The sequence below is a fragment of the Erythrolamprus reginae genome, chromosome 1 (assembly GCF_031021105.1).
Source record: "Erythrolamprus reginae isolate rEryReg1 chromosome 1, rEryReg1.hap1, whole genome shotgun sequence".
Taxonomy (NCBI): Eukaryota; Metazoa; Chordata; class Lepidosauria; order Squamata; family Dipsadidae; genus Erythrolamprus; species Erythrolamprus reginae.
Window position 1 is genome coordinate 93,754,497 of NC_091950.1, and position 22,084 is coordinate 93,776,580.

General features: G+C 41.8%; 1 protein-coding gene across 41 annotated transcripts in view; it reads left to right on the forward strand.

The window, feature by feature from the left end:
• CELF1 (CUGBP Elav-like family member 1) overlaps positions 1-22,084 on the forward strand; it is a 59,668-nt gene that overhangs the window by 590 nt on the left and 36,994 nt on the right. For 12 of the 41 annotated variants that reach the window (XM_070759441.1, XM_070759517.1, XM_070759710.1 and 9 more), the window contains 2 exons: positions 10,874-10,977; positions 21,777-21,819. The exons of 7 other annotated variants lie outside the window; for them this stretch is intronic. Coding sequence is in view for 12 of the 34 variants with exons in the window: in XM_070759636.1 (XP_070615737.1) it covers positions 10,934-10,977 (44 nt within the window). In the remaining 22 variants the exon portion in view is untranslated. Of the gene's footprint in view, positions 1-10,873; positions 10,978-21,776; positions 21,820-22,084 lie in introns of those variants that run through there. 22 more of the 41 variants (XM_070759636.1, XM_070759594.1, XM_070759652.1 and 19 more) reach the window with 4 other exon arrangements.

A 22,084-nucleotide genomic window follows, 5' to 3' on the forward strand; every position in this document is an offset into this window, starting at 1 on the left:
GTGTGTGTATGCTTTCCTTGTACATACGTTTGCGAGTGTCCCAAAGCCCCACTTAGGGGGTATATAGGCAGCCCCTCTGTATGTTTCTGTGTGTGTGTGCTTTCCTTGTACATACAGTTGCGAGTATCCCAAAGCCCCTCTTAGAGTGGTATATAGGGAGCCTGTGTGTGTGTGTGTGGTTTCCTTGTACATACGGTTGCGAGTGTCTGAAAGCCCACTTAGGAGGGTATATAGGCAGCCCCTCTGTGTGTGTGTGTGTGTGTGTGTGTGTGTACTTTCCTTATACATACGGTTGCGAGTGTCCCAAAGCCCCACTTAGGAGGCTATATAGGGCAGTGTTTCCCAACCTTGGCAACTTGAAGATATCTGGACTTCAACTCCCAGAATTCCCCAGCCAGCATTCGCTGGCTGGAGAATTCTGGGAGTTGAAGTCCAGATACTTTCAATTTGCCAAAGTTGGGAAATACTGATACTGTGTGTTTTTGTGTGTGTGCGGGTGGGAATGTGTGTGTGTGGTGATGGTGGGGGAGGCTGCCTTCCCAGCCTGTGACTGTGACAAAACTCAAGGCGCTCCATGGGGTGAGGAGTGGGGGGGGGGGGCTGTCTCTAGGGTGGGGAAAACGGGTCGCAGATTCGGGGCATTGCAAGTTTGCGTCGTCGCCATCCCAGGGCCAGGGGGCGGGGCTCGTCCTCCTTTGGCGGCGGCGGGCGCTGGAAGGCTCGACGCAAAGGCACGGTTTGCTACTGCTTCTTCTTCCCGTTAGGAGGAAGCTCTTCCCTTCCCTCTAGCCAAAAAAAAAAAAAAAGCGCCATTTATTCGCCCTGCCCCGCGGCTGTGGTAAGCGATCCCTTCGGCACCTGGCTTGGGTAAAATGACCCCGAAAGTGTGATGGGGGAGGGGGAGATACATTCCTGGCCTTTTGCTGCATATGAACCCGGATGGGTCAAGAGGAGGAGGAGGAGGGGATCCCTTGGAGGTTTAGGCACGTGGTACACACACGGTGGAAATGACGATTTCCCGGCTCCCGTTGAAACTTCGCGTGGATTGATATCATGGAAACCACCTGGTAAGGTTTGGCTTGGTCGAAGTAGTCGGGGTTGCATAACAAGCTGTTTCAAGTGGTCAGAACAGGGAAGAGAACAGTCATTTCATCTGAGACAGATGACCAGACGGGAAGGGCTAAAGGGACCCCCTTTTTATTTTATTTTTATTTATTATTTATTTATTTATCTATCTGTCAGACATGTATAGGATAGTAGTTGTTTGTATAAGCATAAGTAAAAAGTAACACTTTTATGGGACAATAGGACAAGGGATGGTAGGCACAGTGGTAGGCTTATGCATGCCCCTATTTATTTTATTTTATTTGTATGTCGCCCATCTCCCTAGGGACTCTAGGCAGCTCACAGCAAAAATTAAAACATATAAATAATATTAAAACTTCTAAAATAACCCCAATCTAAATCCCACAGTTAAAACAAACAAACCATACATTTGTGGCTGGATCTGGATGGTACCCCATCAGATCAGTGGCCCCAGGCCTGCCAGCTTTCTGGAAGGCCAGTAGGGTGGGAGTAGTCCAGAAGTAGTAAGTAGTAGGTAGCTCCGGAGATCTGGACTAAAAGAGGAGAAAAAATTGCTGCATTTGTCTACTAAATGAAATTTAAGGGCTGTCAGATTCTAGAAAACTCTGGGCCCTTTGCCTTATAAAGTAATACGTGAACTGGCTTCTAGTTTGCTTCCAGGCGCAATGGAAGGTGCTGACTATTACATACAAAGCCCTAAATGGCATGAGCCCAGGGTATTTGAAGGACTCTGTTATCCCATAATTTCTAGCAATCCATTAGTTTTGGGAAGAGGGGCATACCTAATTGCCTCAGGTCTATCTAGTGTTATTCAGAAACATGCCTTTTCCATAGCTGTGTCTGCTCTCTGGAACACCACATTGCCCAGGGTTTGATTAGCCCAGACTCTGGTTACTTTTTGGAAAACCTTATAAACTTGTTTTCCTAGGCATAAGGTCCAGGAAAATGATTGAGCCCAAATTATTAGTGAATGGTACTTTGGAGAGCTGTTTATTGTTGCTTCCTGTCAATTACATTGGTGAGATGGTTGGCCAAATAAATGTATTAGGCACAGTCCCTGGACAATATATAAACAGACTCATCTGAGAAAAAGTAGTCTTTCAAATTATTTTGGCTCAACTGTGAACCATGTTGGCCTTTAGAGTTAAATCAAAAGAAAATCCCTAATTGAGTTTTTTAAACAATATATTAATTGCTTTTTAATCTAATTCAAGACAACAGCTTTCCTAAAGAGGATGCAACTATTTCTATAGAAGGCCCAAATAGGTTGATACAGTTTTCTCTTCTATAATTCTTTTATAGAGGGCCTCAAGCCTTATGTTTTTCCTCCAAGTATTTATGTGAAGATTTGTTGATGAAAAATATAGGTTTGTTACTATATGCAGAGCCCTTACATTTTGTTATTTGTTCTCTTTGTAGTTGTTCCATCTTGTACAAATATTGTGAATGATTTGAAAAAACATTGATTAACAAAGTATGTTAAATCACAACTTAAGTTTTCTGAACAATTGTTGATTCATGCCACAAATTCAACCAACTATTATAATTTAAGTCAATGTGTGAATCCAGTTTGGGCTATAATTCATGGCTTATTAATATGTGTGAATCAGGATATTATCTCCTATTACACAAATGATACATTGCCGTGATGTATTTAGCCAACTAGAGAGAGGGAACTACAGTACATTTTGGATGGAGTGCTGGCGTGAGAATCCAAAGTATGGGATTGACTCCGCCTTCTTTCTTTTAGAGACTGAATCCATTGAACTTTTCTGCCACAGCTCCTCTGACTGAACCCAGTCTTCATCAGAGAGAGACATGGGTAGTAAAGCTACTCAAAACAAACATTGAACCTATATCACCAGATTGTGGATAGTTTAGGTTTTTAGTACAGTACTTTTATCTTATATTCATTTTTTTAAAAAGCAGCTTTACCTAACTCTTGTGTTTAAAGTGTTTTTGTTTTGCAAAATTTTAGTAGAAGACATGTCATATATATTAGCAATTTGCTGACCAGTTTAGTTTATTGTCCATAAATACCAACTTCAGATAGGCATAGGTGACAAAAAAAGAGGCCTGGGGGTGTATCACATGCTTCAGGGGTTGCTTGCTTCTTAACCAAATCAGAAAGATTCTAGTACTCATTTCTTCAGTTATTTGCTAGTGTAGCTTCAAAGCTTTTATTTTAATTATAGTTTGTCAGAAAGGTCAGATTCCCAAACGATAGTTTTAGATTCTTAACTCTGAAACCACCCCACCCCCCTCTTTAAAGATAATAATTCAGTTTTTGCAAATGGAAAGCAAAAACTAATTCCAGAATCATGATGAAATGGGAAACATGGAAAAACCTCTAAAGTTTGCTGTAGGTAAAATCTGCCATGATAAACATGGTTGAGCTGCTCTAATGACTAAGCTTTGATACATTTTTAACAATGCAACTCCTAAGCTTTTGTTTTTAATACCACAAGAATTGATTTGAAGATTCATGTTTATCATTGCTTGTTGATTGTCTTGTACATTGAGCACCAAAGTCTTCAGAAGGGATTAATTAATATTTTTTTCTTTCTCTAGTATCTCAGAGAAGATTAGATTAGAACCTGATTTAATTGTGTCTTAAAGTGGTTTGAGAACACTTTCTAGTAAAAAGAAGTAGCTGGATTCACACATCACAGCATGCTGTACTTAACTTTGGTTTATTAAGCAATTATAATGGCCAAGTTAATTTTATGTAATACTGAGCCATAAAGAGTAGCTGAGTTCTTTTATATGCTAAGCCAGCACCCAAAGAAAATGTTGTGGCTTTAATGCAGTGTAGAAGTGGAATGCAGCCAAGCTCTTGTATTCCTGACCATCTAGATGACCTAGTGGCACAGGCTAAGCAAATATTTCAAGTTCAGTATCTAGTTACAAATAATAAATGGCATATGTTAGAACTTATGATCAAACATGTAGTATTTAACATGTCTATCTCAAATGTGTTAAAATGTTCAGGGTAATTATACTATTAATTCTACTGGTTATAACTTTGATGGACAAGAGCATCTAAAAGGCACCCATCATATTATATTAAAAAAATCAATCTAACTAACACTAAAAACCCTGGAAGGGCAAGCAACATGACCGGATGAGATTAAACCAAATTTTAACAACATAAATACCTAATTGATTTTTGCAAATGGCAAAAAACTGTGGGAAACTGGGCAAGCCATAGAAGCTTCTTCCTGATTTTAGCCAAAAAGATGTATGTTTGGGGACATATGTCTGCTTATTAGTTTTCTTAATCTAGTTCCAAATCATACCAAATGGCTGCCAGCTAAGACTCGAATGCCACCATAACTTAGTAACAGCATGTTGAGAAATGACACTGGTTACATTCATACAGCAGAAACCCCCAAAAATGCTTTATAGTTTATTGCAGTGTATGGACGTAGTTATGCAAAAAAATGCCAACTAAAATCATAATTGAGAATGGCATAACAATAGCATTTGCATTAACAGACTGTTGTTATTGTCTTGTAATATAAAAGTAGACACTTTGCTTAAATGCATAATTTAGAATCCAAGTGATGGGTCTGTTTACATGCCATATATTAGGTGGTATTTTCAGTTTACAATTTGCAATGTTATTGTTATTATATAGTATGTTACAGAGTTAAGAAAGCAGAGAGATAAAATGCCTTCTAAAAACATGTTTCTAGAGGTTTAAAATTCTTGTGTTTATTTTTTTTATTCATATAATGCCAAATACAGGTAAACCTTTTGCTTATCCCAAGTCTAAATGCAAATGTCAATTATTTATGAGGGGTTATTTTAAAGCCAACAGAGGCCCTAATGGGTCTTTCAAAATTCATAGTCTAAAGTAATTCATAGAATAAACAAAGCAGTTTTTTAAAAAGTAGAAATATTTTGTTTATTTTTTGCTATATTAAATATATAAGCACTTATCAAAAATAGGTGCTAGTAACATTTGTATTGCAAATAGGCTTTTCAAATTCAATTTAACCCAGATTGCTGAAAGGTTTGCTTTTGCAGCCTGAGACTTGGTTGCTTGCTATCATGTGTAGTTCTCAATGCAAAGTTGGGGGTAATCCAATATGTATGCTTGGAATGAAACCTGATTGGTAGGTTTACAAAAATATCTTTGTCCTGTGTAAAATTGATACCCCAGAGTGCATAATGTCCGTGACAGACATTAAAGACTGTGAAATCTTGTCCTTTCCATATGCACTTGTCCTTTATATATATATTTTTGAACTGCCACAAATGTTACATAATTGGAACTGAGTTTTTGGGTTAAGAATTAGACTAATGTAAAGTTTCTTTTATTTTCTTAAGTATCTAGATGACAGTAGTGATTGGTGTCTTTAGTTCTTGGAGTTTCAGAGAATACTTTTCTGCAACCTCTGAAACTGCATAAAAGCACACTCTATTCTGACAGTTTTCAGAGGGTTTGGAGGCCATGTGATATCCCATTATCGTGTGGTCTCTGCAGCCTCTGAAAATTACATGAGAACAGGTCATGCTTTCAAGAATAGTTATTAGGTATTGTTAAATACTGGCATGCTACTCAAAACATTGTGGCATGTCATGATTGAGAGCCATGTCCTAGGCTTGCCACTACTGCTTTAAATCCTCCTGAATTTCAGCTCTCCAGTGTAGCCAACATTGCCTGTAATGAGGATTTCTATGATGGTCAGTTATCAATTTCTAGTTTAAACATCTCCATTAAAACACACATTCTGGACTTATTTAACAAATTACTACATGACATTCTTTGCACTTCTGTTACATTTGTTTTCATGGTCATTTGTTTCTATTTTTTTCAAAATAGAAACGGCCCCTTGGAAAGCAAAGAAGGAATAAAATATTATAGAAAATACTAGGCAGCTTTTTGAGGCAGAAGCATAACAGATACAGTGGTGCCTCTACTTAAGAACTTAATTTGTTCTGTGACCAGGTTCTTAAGTAGAAAAGTTTTTAAGTACTGTAGAAGCAATTTTTCCCATAGGAATCAATGTAAAAGCAAATAATGCATTCAAACCCATTAGGAAAGAAATAAAAGCTCGGAATTTGGGTGGGAGGAGGAGGAGGAAGAAGAGGAGGAGGAGAGTCGCTGCTGAAGGAGGAAGGTGAGTTGAGGGGAATCAAAAAACTCCAAAACTTTAAGGCTTAAAAAAAAAAGGAGGGACTCTGAGGCGGCGAGGAGGAGCATGCGCCTCCAATACACCCGGCGCGAGGCACTGGCAGAGGTTTATTCTCTATCCAAGCACCCAGCGAGAGGAAAATGCTTTGTTCGCTCTGGACTGCCAAAGCCTCCTTAAGCGCCACCAAAAGGCTCCTCTGGCAGTCCAGATGGCTGGGATTAAAGGGGGAATGGCAGGAAACTGGCCGGGCCTCCGGGCCGCTATCAAATTTCCTGGAAAATTTCCGGGCTTGAATTCTTAAGTAGAAAATGGTTCTTAAGTAGAGGGGGGGAAATCTTGAACACCCGGTTCTTATCTAGAAAAGTTCTTAAGTAGAGGCATTCTTAAGTAGAGGTACCACTGTACCCCCATTCCTTTGATTTTTATTTTACTTGTTAAATATTTTTCTCAGATTAACATCGATGCTGTACCTGAGTACTTTTCATAAATATATTACTAAATAACTTTCTTATTAATATGTGCTACATTTTTCTTAATACCTGGCTCCTTGCAAAAAAAATTTTGTTCTGAAAGATAAAATCCCCATGGCACCATCATTAATCTGTCTAGTGCTTTGTTAATTCTTGTCATATTGCTATCATGGACAAGTGAAGGCAGTTTCCTGGAATTTGTCAGTCATCTTATTCCATGTGTATATGCACTGAGATGGCAGATGGAGCCTTATATATCCTGTCTGAATGTCAGGAGCCTACCTCCCTTGAATTGAATTTGGAATGTGTGTGAGCTTAATACTTTCATTCTGCTGTCCTACACCTATATTTGATATCTGTATTTATTGGTTATGTAAACTGAATATTTCTTTCACTAAGCACACCAGGCTAGAATTTAATTCTCAACATTTTCAAAATGCAGTGTAACTTATCAGTTTACACTGCATGGATTTGCATTACAAGGCATTCTAGAGCTTCATTATCCTACCCCACTCAACAAACAACAAATAGAAATATTTTGAAAGAGAAGAAAATCAATAATGAATCATAAAACAGTAGCCATATCACAGCATTCAGCAAACCCAGAATTCTAGAACAGTGCTAGTTAAAACAGCCAAGTTTTGTTCCACTTTGAGAATAGCTTTCCTCTGCGTTCATTAGCACATACGCATTTAGAAGAGGCAGTCATTTTCTCAGTTGGGTTTTGGGAAAATCCAGGATGGGTTTACTGTATTGACTGAGTTGACATTCTGAGGACACTCCTCCCTGATAACGTTCCTCAGTTTTCAACTCCGTCTCATGAACACATAATCAAAATTTGGGTGTTTGGCAGCCCCAATTAAAACTGTTGTGAGCCTCTCCGAGTTGTTGTGAGCCGCTCCGAGTCTCTGGAGAGGGTTGGCATATAAATCTAAGAAATAAATTCAAGTCTCCCCATCCACCTATCTCTCCCCCCGCATCTCTGCCCTTGTGGCCACTCTGTTCAATGGCATTCCTCAGTGACGGTGGTACTGAGACTGAAGTAGAAGCCCAGGGCCTTCAGCAGTCTCAGCCAGCCAAGAGATTAAAGTCACGTAGGGTAGGGAGCTTTACTGATACCAAGGGGAATGTCAAAGATACATTGCCTATTTCTGCCCTAGAATCTCAGTAGCAATTATAATTAATTCCGATCACATCTTTATAAGTATGAAGTTAAGGTGCTTGTTCAGTTAGTATCAGTTTTCACTTACTCTGATCTTTTGCCCTCCTCTCAATTACAAGGCTTAATATTTTGGTGGAGCCTAAATATAATATCTACTATTGTTGAAAAATGTTCACCAATTGATTAATGTTTCTAAGGCAAAAACATAGAATTGTATTGGCATGTTCCCCATGCTCTTAAAATTGTTAAGAGGAAGCATCTTTATCCTTGGCGACGAAAGACCACCCATATGGCTTAATTTGCTTCATTTTGTCCTATATTAAACACACAAGTTTAGGAGACAGGTTACTGGAAGGCCGGGGGCAAAAGGTTGTATGTACTGTAGTTCTGAAGATGTGTCTCAATGATCAGAGAATAAGAATTAAAATTGGGGCACGAGATTTAGGTTTACCCCTCAGCTAGGCTTGCTTCATGGGCAGCTTTTAGTGAATCAGTCTCTCTCAGCCGATTTGCCTGTAGGATTTTATTGTGGAGAGAAAATGGGCAGAGGGAGTAAAATATATACTGTTGTGAACTCTTGGAGACAAGTCAGTATATAAATAGTTGAACAAGCAACGTTGCTATTGTAGACTGAATCTAACTTAAAATTTTCTCCCACCCCACTTTTAACTTAAAATTGCATGCTGCTTAACGTGGGATAGGTTATTGGTCTATCTAACCTTTTTTTATTGCCAGTACAGTGAAGTGATGGATATGATGTGCCGGTGCCTGGAAGCTGTAAGGATCTGGATAGGGGCCAACAGGCTCAAGCTCCACCCAGACAAGACCAAGTGGCTGTGGGCATTTCCTCCTAAGGACCGTTCGATCTGTCCGTCCATTGTTCTGGGAGGGGAAACACTGTCCCCCTCAGATAGGGTTCGCAACTTGGTCTTGACCATCACCTTTCAGCTGTGGCCGGGGAGACCTTTGCCCTGGTTTCCCCTGGTTCACCAGTTGCTGCCCTATTTAGATCAGGAGGCTCTGCACACAGTCACTTAGGCCCTCATCACCTCTCGTCTCGATTATTACAATGTGCTCTACATGAGGCTACCCTTGAAAAGTTTTCGGAGACTACAAATAGTCCAGAATGCAGCTGCGAGAGCTGTCATGGGTATGCCTCGGTATACCCATATAACACCTGTGCTCCGCGAGCTGCACTGGCTTCCTATTAGTCTCTGGGCACAATTCAAGGTGTTGGTTATTACCTATAAAGCCATATATAGCTCAGGGCCAGACTGTGGCTGCCCCAGCTCTATGGAACCAACTACCCCTCGATATCCGAACTTCTCCCACCCTATTGGCCTTCTGCAAGGCCACAAAGATCTGGTTTTGCCGGCAGGCCTGGGGGGCATGAATTGTCCAACTTTCATGGCCAAATTTTTATTTTATGAATGGTGTGCATGCATAAGATTTGACTGGCTTTTATATAAATGAGTTTTATCGTGGTTAGTTTTTTGGAGTTTATATTCAACTTCTTTTTATTGCTGTATCTTTTTGTACTGTTTTATATTATGTTGTAAGCCACCCTGAGTCCTTCGGGATTGGACGGCATAGAAGTCGAATGCATACATACATACATACATACATACATACATACATACATACATACATACATACATACATTGATTGGCAGACACTTCCTTCTTTCAGGCTTTCTTTTATGCCCAATATTAAATTTGGGACTTTCGACTGTCAAAATAAGTACTTTATCATTGAGTGACAACCCTTTCTATTTGAAAGCCTTAACTTTTCCTGAAGATTGTAAATTTAAACCTTTTCAGATATTGTGGCAGAGGGTGAAATCTGCAGGGAAACTGGCTAGGGCACTGATGGCGAACCTATGGCATGTGTGCCACAGGTGGCATGTGGAGCTCTATCTGACAGTATGTGAGGCATTGCTGTATGTCAACTCCAGAGTGCATGCGCGGGCTGATCTGCTGAAGTTTCAGCCATTTCAGCTGTTTTCACTCTCCCTAGGCTTCCTGAAGCCCAGGGAGGAAGGTAAAATATGGGCCAACCGGAAATCTGAATGCTTCAGTGAGGTGTGTACTCATGTGCAGTGGGGGGGAAGCACAGGGAGATCGTACGCATGTGTGGGGGGCAGCAGGGAGGTTGTGGGCATGGCAGGGGGAGGAAATTGCATTTTGAATGTGGGTGCGCACACTATTGCACTCATGCGCTCGCACACTTTTTTGGCACCTAAGCCAAAAAAAACCTTTCACCACTTTTTCTGGAAGCCCTTTGTGTCTTTGTACCCTTGTTATTTTATTACTTTTGGGACAGCAGTTCAGTAGTCCCTGTTACCACCACCTATCTACCTCCTAAATCTATTTTCTGTGACAGGTAGGTCTTTTGTGCCTTTTATATTATTATGGCAATTTAAAAAGTAATAATGCAAAAATTGAAATAATTTCAGTGGTGCCTCCTCTTGACTCTGAAGCTTAGAGGCACAGGAATAGGATTCACTCTTTCATATTGACTTTGTTAGCTAAGCAATTTTTACAAAGCATAGACAAAATCAAAACTTTTAAAAGTAAAATGTAAATTTAAAAAAATCTGTTTTAACTGTGTAATAGGATATAAACATTCATTGTTGAAATAAATTGCAGAACTGTCCAGATCAAGTTGTTTATAAATTGGCAAATTATTTAAAATAGGAAAAATCTAAAAAAAAAAGGTGTTCTGTTAAAAATGTGTCTCTACACCCAAGGTTTCCAGAAAAAGGCTAGCAGAGTTACATATTATTGTTATGGATCACAAGAATTTCCAAATAAGAGCATGTATCTTCAGCAGACTGCCTGATATATAGATAAAAGGTCAAATAAACCTCCATACCCTATATGAAATTGTGACATCTAGCACCAGGCAAATAAATAAATAAATTCATATACAGACACAAATGCCTGGCTTGAGATTTTTGCTATTTACTATAGAAATAGCAGGTTTCTGAAGCAAATGTGTTTCTACCTCAGTTTCCTAGACTTTTCCAGCTTCTTGCAAATACAAACTGTTACTCAGAGATTGATGAAGAGATGGAAAACCTTGCTCTTTTCCAGCCACAGTCCACAGACTTCTGGTGAGTTCTTTGTTGCAAAAGGATCAACCGTTTGTATTTATAGCAGAGGGAGGGGCTCAGGTAATCTGACTCTGCACATAATTAAGAGCCATGTGTCACTTATGGGGTAAAGGGCTTAATATGTTGTATCTAGCAAGCAAGATACAGTCACAACAGCTAAATTCTGAGTATGAGAGGCTGAATCCTTCAGTTTAAAAGAGTTCTATATCTTTTATAAAACTTACTTGTATGTCCTATACAAGTTTTTGGTAGCATATGGGCAACAATATTGGCTCCCAATGCAGAGTACTATATATGGCATGCTGGTCAAAATATTAAAAAATGGTGTTTAATATTTTCAAAGAGTGCTGAAAGTATTACGAATACAGCAAATAATTTAGAAGGTTACATGTTCTTTATCTCAGTAAAATATATTAATTAAAAGTCTTGATTGACCATAATTATTGGCGTGGAAGAACTGCTGGCCTGTCTGGTAGTAGACACACATATGGAAGATTGAGACATGGAATGTAAGCAAACTAAATGGAAAAGGTCATGGATTACTAAAGTCTGGCGTGTGAAACAAAAAACAATTGGAAAGTTGTAATAAATACAGTATTAAAATATTCTAATTTTCATGGAGCAGAGTTGATAAATACATATAGGGAAGGGAAAGATGTATTTAATTATGAATGAGAAGACTAAAATGTCACAACGTGATTGATATCAGTTAGATTGTGGGTCTGATTGAAAATAGGAATTTATAGGTTGCATATTATTATGGGAATGTAAATGATAATGGAAGAAACAGAGCTCAATTTTGGTAAAAATCATGCCACCCTCCCTTCCCTCAGACATTCAGGTTGTCCTCAACTTACAACCACAACCCCAAAATTTTTGTTGCTAAATGAGACATTTGTTAAGTGAACGTTGCCCCATTTTATGACCTTTCTTGCCGTAGTTGTTAAGTGAATTATTGCAGGTGTTAGTAACATGGTTGTTAAGTGAATCTGGCTTCCCCCATTACAGAGGTGAGCTGCTAAGGTGTGCAGGTAGCAGAATTGCGTGCGGAGATGCAGATGTACCCGTGTTTTGGTGCTGTTTTTTGTTTCCATGCATTCAATTCTGCTACCTGCACAGCTGCAGTAACAGAATTGCGCTGGACTCCGCTAACACTCAGAGCCACAGGGGCAAGCACACGTCACCATTCCACCTTAGCAGCCCACCTCTGCCCCATTGACTTATCAGAAGGTTGCAAAGAGTGTTTACAAGACATTACAATCGGCATAAATATGAGTCAGTTGTAAGTGTGAAAAACAGTCTTAAGTCACTTTTTTCAGTGCCGTTGTAACTTCAAACGGTCACTAAACGAACTGTTGTAAGTCAAGGACTACCTATTCATTTTTCCTATCCTTTTTCAAGATAGGCAACATTGTATGAATCTGTGAAAAGGCATAAGAATTACAAAAACATTAAAGGCTTAAGATCAAAAAAAGAAAATTAAACCTAGTTAAAGCCAGTGCCACTTTCAGGTTATGCCAGCCTAGAACATAACATGCATACACAGTTCTGGGCATAGGTTTTAGTGGTCTCTATTTGGACTGCAATGCATATACCGGTAGAAGTCTTTCCAGTAAAGCGGGCCCCCCCCCCCCATATTTATTTATTTATTTATTTATTTATTTTATTCAATTTTTATGCCGCCCTTCTCCTTAGACTCAGGGTGGCTTACAACAAGGTAGCAATTGCACTTTTTAACAGAGCCAGCATATTGCCCCCACAATCCAGGTCCTCATTTTACCCACCTCGGAAGGATGGAAGGCTGAGTCAACCTTGAGCCGGTGGTGAGATTTGAACCGCTGACCTACAGATCTACAGTCAGCTTCAGTGGCCTGCAGTACAGCACTCTACCTGCTGCGCCACCCCGGCTCTGGGAGAGAAGTGGGAATAGTGCAAAATTTACCAACTTTGCCCAATCAACAAATTTGCAATAATGTTTTATTCTGAAATTCATGTATGCATGATGTATGAACATCAACTTGAGTTGAAAGATATTATATAATAAGAAGGAAGATAGAAACAAATTAAGTACAAAAAAGTGATCCTGCAATTTAGAGAGCCAGAATTGAATACAAACTAAAATTTTTTGATGGACATTAGATTTTTATTTTTAAAATCTCCATTTTGAATATGTAGACTAAGTAAAAAGCACACACAAGGAAAGAAATGAACATAGTGTGATCTTTTTATGATGAACAATTTAGAGAATTGTTAAAGGATAGACAGGTATTGAGAGGTTCCAAATTTAAGAAATCTATTAGTTCATAGCATCTAGTGCAGAATGACTATTAGATGAGAATATTCAAGTTCTTTAAAAAAAATAGAATTAGAAGATATTGATTGATCAATTGATTGAATGAAAATGGACTTTAGGAAAGAGAATGTATTAAAAGCTGCTTGGAACAAAGTGAGGCAAATATATACTTCTGTAGAGCTACTTCACTAATTGTGGAAATCTACATTTGCATACGTAGACTTATGCAAATAAGAATTATGAAAGAAAAGATGCTTCGTGGAAAAATGAGATAGAAGAGGTGAAGAAAAATGACTATTGGAAAATAAGAATCAAAGATAAATAAGCATACAATGGTATCTCTACCTAAGAACGCCTCTACTTACAAACTTTTCTAGATAAGAACCAGGTGTTCAAGATTTTTTTGCCTCTTCTCAAGAACCATTTTCCACTTACAAACCCGAGCCTCCGAAACTGTACCTGGAAAAGGCAGGAAGTGATGAGATTAGAATCATCAATTACAGCTCGCGTGAGCTGAAATGAAACTAACTGCGGAGGTCGATGGATAGAATGAGAGAAAAGCCTCCATGGGGCCTCTCTAGGAATCTCCTGGAAGGAAACAGGGCCTCCACCCTCCCTGTGGGTTCCCTAATTACACGCAATATTTGCTTTTACATTGATTCCTATGGGAAAAATTGCTTCTTCTTACAAACCTTTCTACTTAAGAACCTGGTCACAGAATGAATTAAGTTCGTAAGTAGAGGTACCACTGTATAGTGAAAAAGATAGTTGTAAAGTATGTAATTTAAAAGGTCAAACATGAAAAGAGAAAATGCAAAGCAGTTTTAATGAAAATGTTTTAGTAGAGGATGAAACAATTATTTTTGTGGGATTATGTGGGTTACTGTGTGAATCCCAAAACAGGCACAGCTTTTTAAAAAATGTATTACACTTTTATTTCTATAGATCCAAACAGTTGCATCTCTGTGTAGGTGATCTTTGACCTATGAACAGTGGGTATTCCAGGTTAAGACAACAGTGGCTATTCCAGGTTAAGACAACAGTGAATGAATGATGGGTTACAACTAGTCCTTAGAATTCCAGCTGTCCCAGCACCCTAATGGCCATGTGATTACCATTTGCACTTACAACTGGTTTACAAATATCCCACAATCATGTGATTGCAATTTTGTAACCCTGCCAACTTCCCTGGAAAGTCAAGGGGGAAATTGGCAGGGATGGTCACAAGCCACTGGAGTTTGTCTCCCTACTTAAGCACCCTCCCCATCCGCTCTGCACTCAATCTACTTAAGTCATTCATGTATCCCCATGCATCCTCCCTAACTCACATTGCATCATCGTACGCCCTCCCCAAGCCATGTGATACCCTCTCTAACTCATACACTACCTGCTTCCCTTCACACCCTCCTCAACTTATATGGCACTTCTCATAATCACTCTCCACTCCCTCTTCTACCCCGCAGCATCAGCCTGTTCCTCATGGGCTTGACATTTGCAGTTTTCTGCTTCTCCGTACTGAAGGAGCGGGTCCAGCAGTCACATGGGTTGCTCATGTCCAATCCGGTGGAACTGAGCCTAGTATTAAAAAAGCTTGCCGGATCCGCCCCTTCCCCAGAATTCGCTCAGTTCGCATATCCTGCGGTTGTATTGTGATAGCTCGTTCAACATTCTAACACCTTCCCTTCGATCTTTTCCTTCAAAAAGTAGTAAGATTTATTGTCTTTAATTATTTACTTGCACTAATTGCGCCAGCCGTTTAAAAGAAAAAAAGAAAAAAAGCGGCTAGGCTTTTTTCCTTGGGAGAAGTTGCGGTTTCGTTTTCCCCCGGCGGTTTTGCCGGTTACGATTCCTGCGGCCGCTTGTGGATTCTTCTAATCCTTTGGCCTGGAGGTCCTGGTGCAAGTATTTACCTATTGAATTATTGATTATTTATTGTATACAAAAATATTTAAGGGCTTAAGAAATACCTCCTGCGGAGTGAGACGCCTTCTAGTCTCCTGGACTTAGTCGATCGCTTCCCCTTTAAGAAATTTTACGCAGCGATCTTTTTCGGCGCGAAGGCCTTCGCGCCCTTTTTAAATCTAGGCCTCTCGCGTTGGCCCCCTGCCAGCCGTGTAGGCCTCAGTCCACCGCGTGGATCCCGGAGCGGGCCTTGGGGGTCCCAGGCTAAATTCTCCACCGGCTAAGCCTCCAACCAGAGTGCCTTGGTTTACTTAATTATAAAGTTTAGGGAGGCTGGCCCCGCTGGGTTTGGGGGCACGAACTCTGGGTTTGCCCAGATTGTCCTCAAGTTTCAGCAGCTTCGAGGCCTCGAAGCAGGATCCATTCCTCTTGGGAAGTCCTTGAAATTCTTCTCCTTATTATTCAGTTATTGGCTCAGCCTTGTCTTCTGTTAATTGTCAGACTATGGCTACTTTTCCCAAGAGAGGCACAACTAAAGGTCCCAGAGAGGCCAGGCCTACAGGCGATGAGATTACTAGTATCCCCCAGGCCTCTTCCTCCTCTTCTCCAGGGGCCCGCCCCTCGACCAAGGTCACCAGGGCCGAGAAGAGAAGGGACCTAGCCCTACAAAAAATCCATGACAAATCAGCAAAACGTTTGAAAGTGCAGGCCCAAGTAATCAGTAGTCAAGACCCCCCAGAGGCTTCTAGTCTGCCTCCTTCTGGGGTCCCTGTGTTATCTCTGGATGAGCCAAACCTAGACAGACCCCAACCTAACCTATGGGGCATAGGTCCAGAGGAACCAGATATTATTGAAGATTCCCCCCAGCCAGGATCCTCCCAGGCCTTTAGGGATTCTTCTGCCATTTCTGCTGACATTTCCAGTTTACCTCCTGAGTTCCAGTCTATTTTTGCTGTGTTGTCCAAAGCCATTGATGCCAAACTCTCCACCATCAATGAGCTTCCCTTACCTCTTCCTCCTTCTCGCTCCTCCCGCCCCTTGGGTTCTCCCCCAGCGGTCAGAGCTCCTATTCAGGATGATTCAGATTCCTCCCAGGATGAATATGAGGATATAGAGGATGATGAGGATGCCTTTCAAGGCCTATCAGATGATGAGGAATCCCAAATAAAGGTTCCTCCTCCTATTACTATTTTTCCTTCTCAATTATTCAAATCTCTCCTCCTCAAAGCTAGAATTTCTACGGGATTAGCGGCCCAGGAGAAACAAGCCTCCACTTCCACTGATCCCCCGGAGGAGAATTTACCTTACTTCACAGAGGAACAGGAGGATAACGAGGTAATTCCTATGCCTAAGTTGTTTAAAGATGCTTTACTCAAACAGTGGGAATTTCCAGCCTCTGGCCTTAATCCCTCCACCAAGGACAGAAAGTTGTACAAACTTTCCTCTTCCTATGAAGAGCTTCTATCCTTTCCCAAACCGGATGAACCTGTCAAGATTCTTCACTCGGCAGCGGCTGTGCCAGGCGAGGCGGAGGAAGTCCTCCGCCCAGAGGACAAGCGCATTGAGCAAATGCTCAAAAGAGGATTCACCGCTGATTCCTGGGCCACTAAAAGCTCTGCAGCGGCTTCCTTTTTCTCCAGAGCCATGCTGCTGTGGCTTCGCCAACTTCAACAGCATATTCCTCCCGATGACTTGAGAGGTCAACAAGACTTCAACAAGGTTTTTGCAGCTGCCCAGTACGTGGCTGATGCCACCTTGCAATCTACTAGATTTTCTGCTAAGTCTATTGCAGCTTCTACTACGGCAAGAAGACTCCTATGGATTCGCCCTTGGCAAGCGGGAGTTCGCCAAAAGTGGCAGTTATCCCAGGGTCCCTTAAAGCGCGACCTTCTCTTCGGTGATCTTCTGGATCCACTCCTCACGGAAACCACGGACAAGAAGAAAGTTTTGGGTCCAACCACAAAAAAGGCTACCAAAACGCAGTCCTTTCGTCGCCCAGGGCGCCAGCAAGATCAAGCGGCTTCCTACCAGAGATCTCCAGGTCAGTATTCCCCCCGCTTTCGTTCCCAAGGTAGGAACTCCAGGGGTAGAGGGTTTCGCTTCCAAAGGGGAGCTTCCTCTAACAGGGCTTCAAAAAAACCTAGATGGTAATCCTACCTCTATTCCCATAGGGGGTCGCCTAGCTCATTTCGCCTCTAATTGGCGTCTCACCTCCAAGGACCCTTGGGTCATTGACACTGTTCAAACAGGCCTTCTTTTAGAATTTATTTCTCCTCCCCCTAAACGTTTTATTTCCTGCCCTTCTCCCAGGTCATCCTCAGATTGTAACCGTATGGAGGAGGCCATTTCTCATCTATTGTCCATCAGAGCCATTCAACCGGTCCCTTCCGGTCAGAAGGGCCTAGGTTTTTTCTCCATCCTATTTATGGTTCCAAAGTCCTCCGGAGGTTGGAGAGCTATTTTGGATTTAAAGAAACTAAATTTATTCATCAAATATAGGAAGTTTAAGATGCACTCCTTGTCTTCTATTTTGGCCGCCATTCACTCGGGAGATTTCATGGTCTCCTTAGACCTCACTGAGGCCTACCTTCACGTTCCTATAGCCAAATGCCACAGAAAATTTTTACGTTTTTCCTTTCAAGGCAGGCATTTCCAGTATAGGGCGATGCCATTTGGCCTTTCCTCGGCCCCTCGGGTCTTTACAAAGCTCTTGGGGTCCCTGGCGGCCTATATCAGGGCGTTTCCCATCCACATTTTATGTTATCTTGATGATATTTTAATTCATGGGAACTCCCTAGAGAAAGTGAAAACAGACCTTTCTGTCACCATGTCAGTCCTTCAGGACCATGGATTTTCCATCAACTTTGATAAGAGCCACCTCCAACCCTCCACATCCATTTCTCACCTGGGATCCATTATTGATTCAGAATCCTCCCAGGTTTTTCTCTCTCCCGAGAGAAAACTCAGTATAGTGGAGTTAATTTCTAACATTTTATCTAATTCTTCAGTTTCCATAGTCACTCTATCTTCCCTTTTGGGTAAGATGGTGTCATGCATAGGCATCATTCCCTGGGCTCGCCTTCATGCTAGGGAACTCCAGTGGCTCCTGTTACCTTTTCAGAGATCAGGGCACAGCAACTCAAATCGACGCATTGTCATCCCACTGAGTGTTCGCAGATCCTTCAAGTGGTGGAAGTCTCCGGCCATGGACAGAGGATCCCCGTTCAGGTGCCCGGATCAATTTGTCATCACCACAGATGCCAGTCTATCGGGATGGGGCGCCCACGCCCAGGGGATGATAGCCCAGGGCACGTGGTCCCCGGAGGAAGCTTCCAGGCCAATCAATTGGCTAGAGTTAAGAGCCGTTTCCCTGGCTCTGAAGCATTTCTCTCCTCGCATTCCCAACCGGCACGTTCTCATTCTCACCGACAACATTGCCACGAAAAGCCACATTTGCAGACAGGGGGGCACGAGATCCAAGGCTCTCATGAGGGAGGCCCTCAAGCTGGGCCTTTGGGCGGAAAAACATCTCCAGTCGCTCCTAGCCGATCACATCTCGGGGAGTCTCAACGTCCAGGCGGATTGGCTATCCCGGGCAACAATAGACCCAGGAGAGTGGAACCTCCATCAAGACCTGTTCCATCAAATCACCCTCAGATTCGGCCTACCAATTCTGGATCTCTTCGCGACCAATGCGAACGCCCAACTCCCTCGCTTCTATTCCAGATTTCCATCCCCGGGAGCGGAAGCAATCAATGCCCTCCGGAGTCCATGGCCTCCAGGCCTACTCTACGCATTTCCTCCAATTCCAATCCTCCCGGACGTGATTCACAAGGTCCTCACCGAGAGGGCCCGAGTAATCCTAATCGCCCCTCACTGGCCCCGCCGGCCCTGGTTCGCGGATCTCCAACAGCTGTCCGTCCAGGACCCTTGGCGACTCCCCGTTTCGGGGGATATGCTGCGGCAGGGGGCCTCCTTCCATCCAGACCCGGAGTGGTTCCACCTCACCGCCTGGCTGTTATCAGGAGAGATTTAGAGCTGCGTGGTCATGACCCCGACTCAGTGGAGGTCATTTTAAAGGCCAGAAGGGGTTCGACCAATCGAATCTACGACCACACGTGGTCCAAGTTTCACCAGTGGTGCCTACAGGAAGGTCTCTCCCCTCTGTGCATCCCCATACACAGAATAATTTCCTTCCTTATGCAAGGCTTCCATAAAGGACTTTCCACCAGCACCCTCCGGCGTCATCTGGCAGCCATTTCATCTGTCCTAGGAGGTCCCCGCAGACAGCCTCTCCGATCCTTCCCTGAAGTTCAGGAATTCCTCAAGGGCATAGCCAACCTCAGACCTTCCAAGGTCCACAGGTACCCATCATGGGATTTGCCACGGGTTCTCCATTCCCTCACGCAGGCACCATACGAACCCCTAAAATCGGCGTCCCTCAGGTACCTATCCTTTAAGGTAGCATTCCTGGTGGCTATTACCTCTGCTCGACGCATTTCGGAGCTGGCTGCCCTCTCAATCAGGCAGGACCTTTGCCAATTCCATCAGGACAAGGTAGTCTTGCGACTGGACCCCACCTTCTTACCCAAGGTCAGTTCCATGTTCCACAGATCTCAGGATATTGTCCTACCTTCCTTCTGCCTCCAACGAGACCATCCCTTGGCAATTAGATGGCACACCCTGGATCTCACCAGAGCGCTGAGAATCTATATCCAACGCACAGGACCCTTTCGGAGGTCAGAAGCACTTTTTGTAGCCTATCATCCCAGAGTCATGGGGGCCAAAGTGTCTTCAACAGTAATAGGCCGTTGGATCAGAGGGACTATATCTAAGGCCTATGAGTCGGCCTCCCTCTCAGTTCCAAGGAACATCACAGCGCATTCCACCAGGAGCGCAGCCACCTCGGCCGCTTGGGCGACTCAAGCCCCGTTGGAGGAGGTCTGCAAAGCAGCCACTTGGGCCTCGCCAAATTCCTTCATCAGGCACTACAAGATTGATTCTTACGCTTCAGCGGACGCTGCCTTCGGCAGAAGGGTACTCCAATCCGTTATCTCACACGATAGCAAGCTAATCCCACCCTAGGGACCATCTATTGGGTATGTCCCATGTGACTGCTGGACCCGCTCCTTCAGTACGGAGAATAGGCGTTGATTGCTTACCTGAACGCCTCTTCTCGTACGGTGAGCGGGTACAGCAGTCACTTCCCGCCCTTGTATGTGTCTTCTTTACCTTTCTATATCTTTCTTCCTCTAACAATGAGAGTTGAACACTACAGAGCTTCACAACTGAGCCTAGTCTATGGATTCGCGAATTCTGGGGAAGGGGCGGATCCGGCAAGCTTTTTTAATACTAGGCTCAGTTCCACCGGATTGGACATGAGCAACCCATGTGACTGCTGTACCCGCTCACCGTACGAGAAGAGGCGTTCAGGTAAGCAATCAACGCCTATTTGCTACTTCCTGCTGTCTTACCCACTCATCCCCTTTGGTTGTGGGAGGCTGGAGGAATTTGCCTCCCCTAATGAATGTGGGTTTCAGGTAACGATAGGAACAAGGATTATAGGGGTTGCTGTCATTCAGCAGTGTCATTGTACTTTGCAGATGCATTGCTTAGCAACAGAAATTCCAATCTCCATTGATGTTGTAAGTTGAGGACCACTTGTACAATAGAGTGTTTATATGAAGGACCTTTGCATGTGTATTCTGCTAAATCTCAGTTCTTACTTAGATTATGCCAAAATTCGGATTTAAATATAGCCCAATTTATCGTTTATTTCAGTGCCCAACCATAAAATGACAAAAAACCCTTAGGAAATTTAGAACAAACCAAAACAATTTTTTCAGCAGCAAGTGGTTAATTTACAGCATTTATTAAAGCAGAATAATAGGCATTCTTAGATCATGGCTTTAAGAGAGCAGATTTTTACTAGTAGTTATCAGTACACCATCGCATTTTCTACAACATTAAAGGTCAGTGTGCCACTGAATAATAGAAACACTAGGGAAAGTCTGTTATAGTCATATTCTGCTTGTGAATTTAATATATTTTATATGTTTATATAAGCCCATCTGTGTATAAACCAATTGTTGATTTTAATAACAAAAAAAACCATAAACCATTCTTAAAAGTTGAATTTTAATTTTCACAATTGGTTTATCCATGGGTGGCAAAATTTTCATGGTTAAAAATTTGAGGGATTGCTTATTCATGGGCAGGATTAATTATGAGTGTACATAGGATGTATGGATAGTTTAAAATGTATTATATATAATCATAGCTAAGCCAACTGTGAATAAGCCTAGCCCAAATTTTGGATGTATTTTTTTATCTACAATTCTTAGATTATTAAGCATGGCTTTCTCTTTTATGCTCTTTTGTAGAAGCATTCTCTATGTTGTCATCTATGTAGAAAAATAGAGAAAACGTGTTATCTCCAGTTCTCCAGATTATTGGATTCACACTTAATCACTCTTTTATTTGTGAGATTCATGGGAGATAGAATCAAGCTACTTTTGAAAATTGCAGTTAATACATTAATAAGAATTAATACACAAGATTAAAAAATGTTTTAACATCTTGGTATTTGCCATGTTAAATGCAGATATTTATTGATTTTACCAAGGGGGAAAAAAGAAGAAAATAATGTGAGTATAATTTTTGCCCTAATATGTTGTGGAGTAAAATTGATACTGAATCAGCAAATATAACCTATTGTGTTATCCAGAATCAGTAAAGATAAAATGCAATTGTAAATAAGCAAATATATTTAAAGTAGGTAGAGACTAATGCATTAAATGTGTATGGCAGTTCACTTGGTAGGTGGGTGGGGGAGTACAGAAAGATATCTTTGAATGTTTTAATGAATGTGATTTTTAAAAACTGAAATTTTGCAGGGTTTTAAAATTAGAC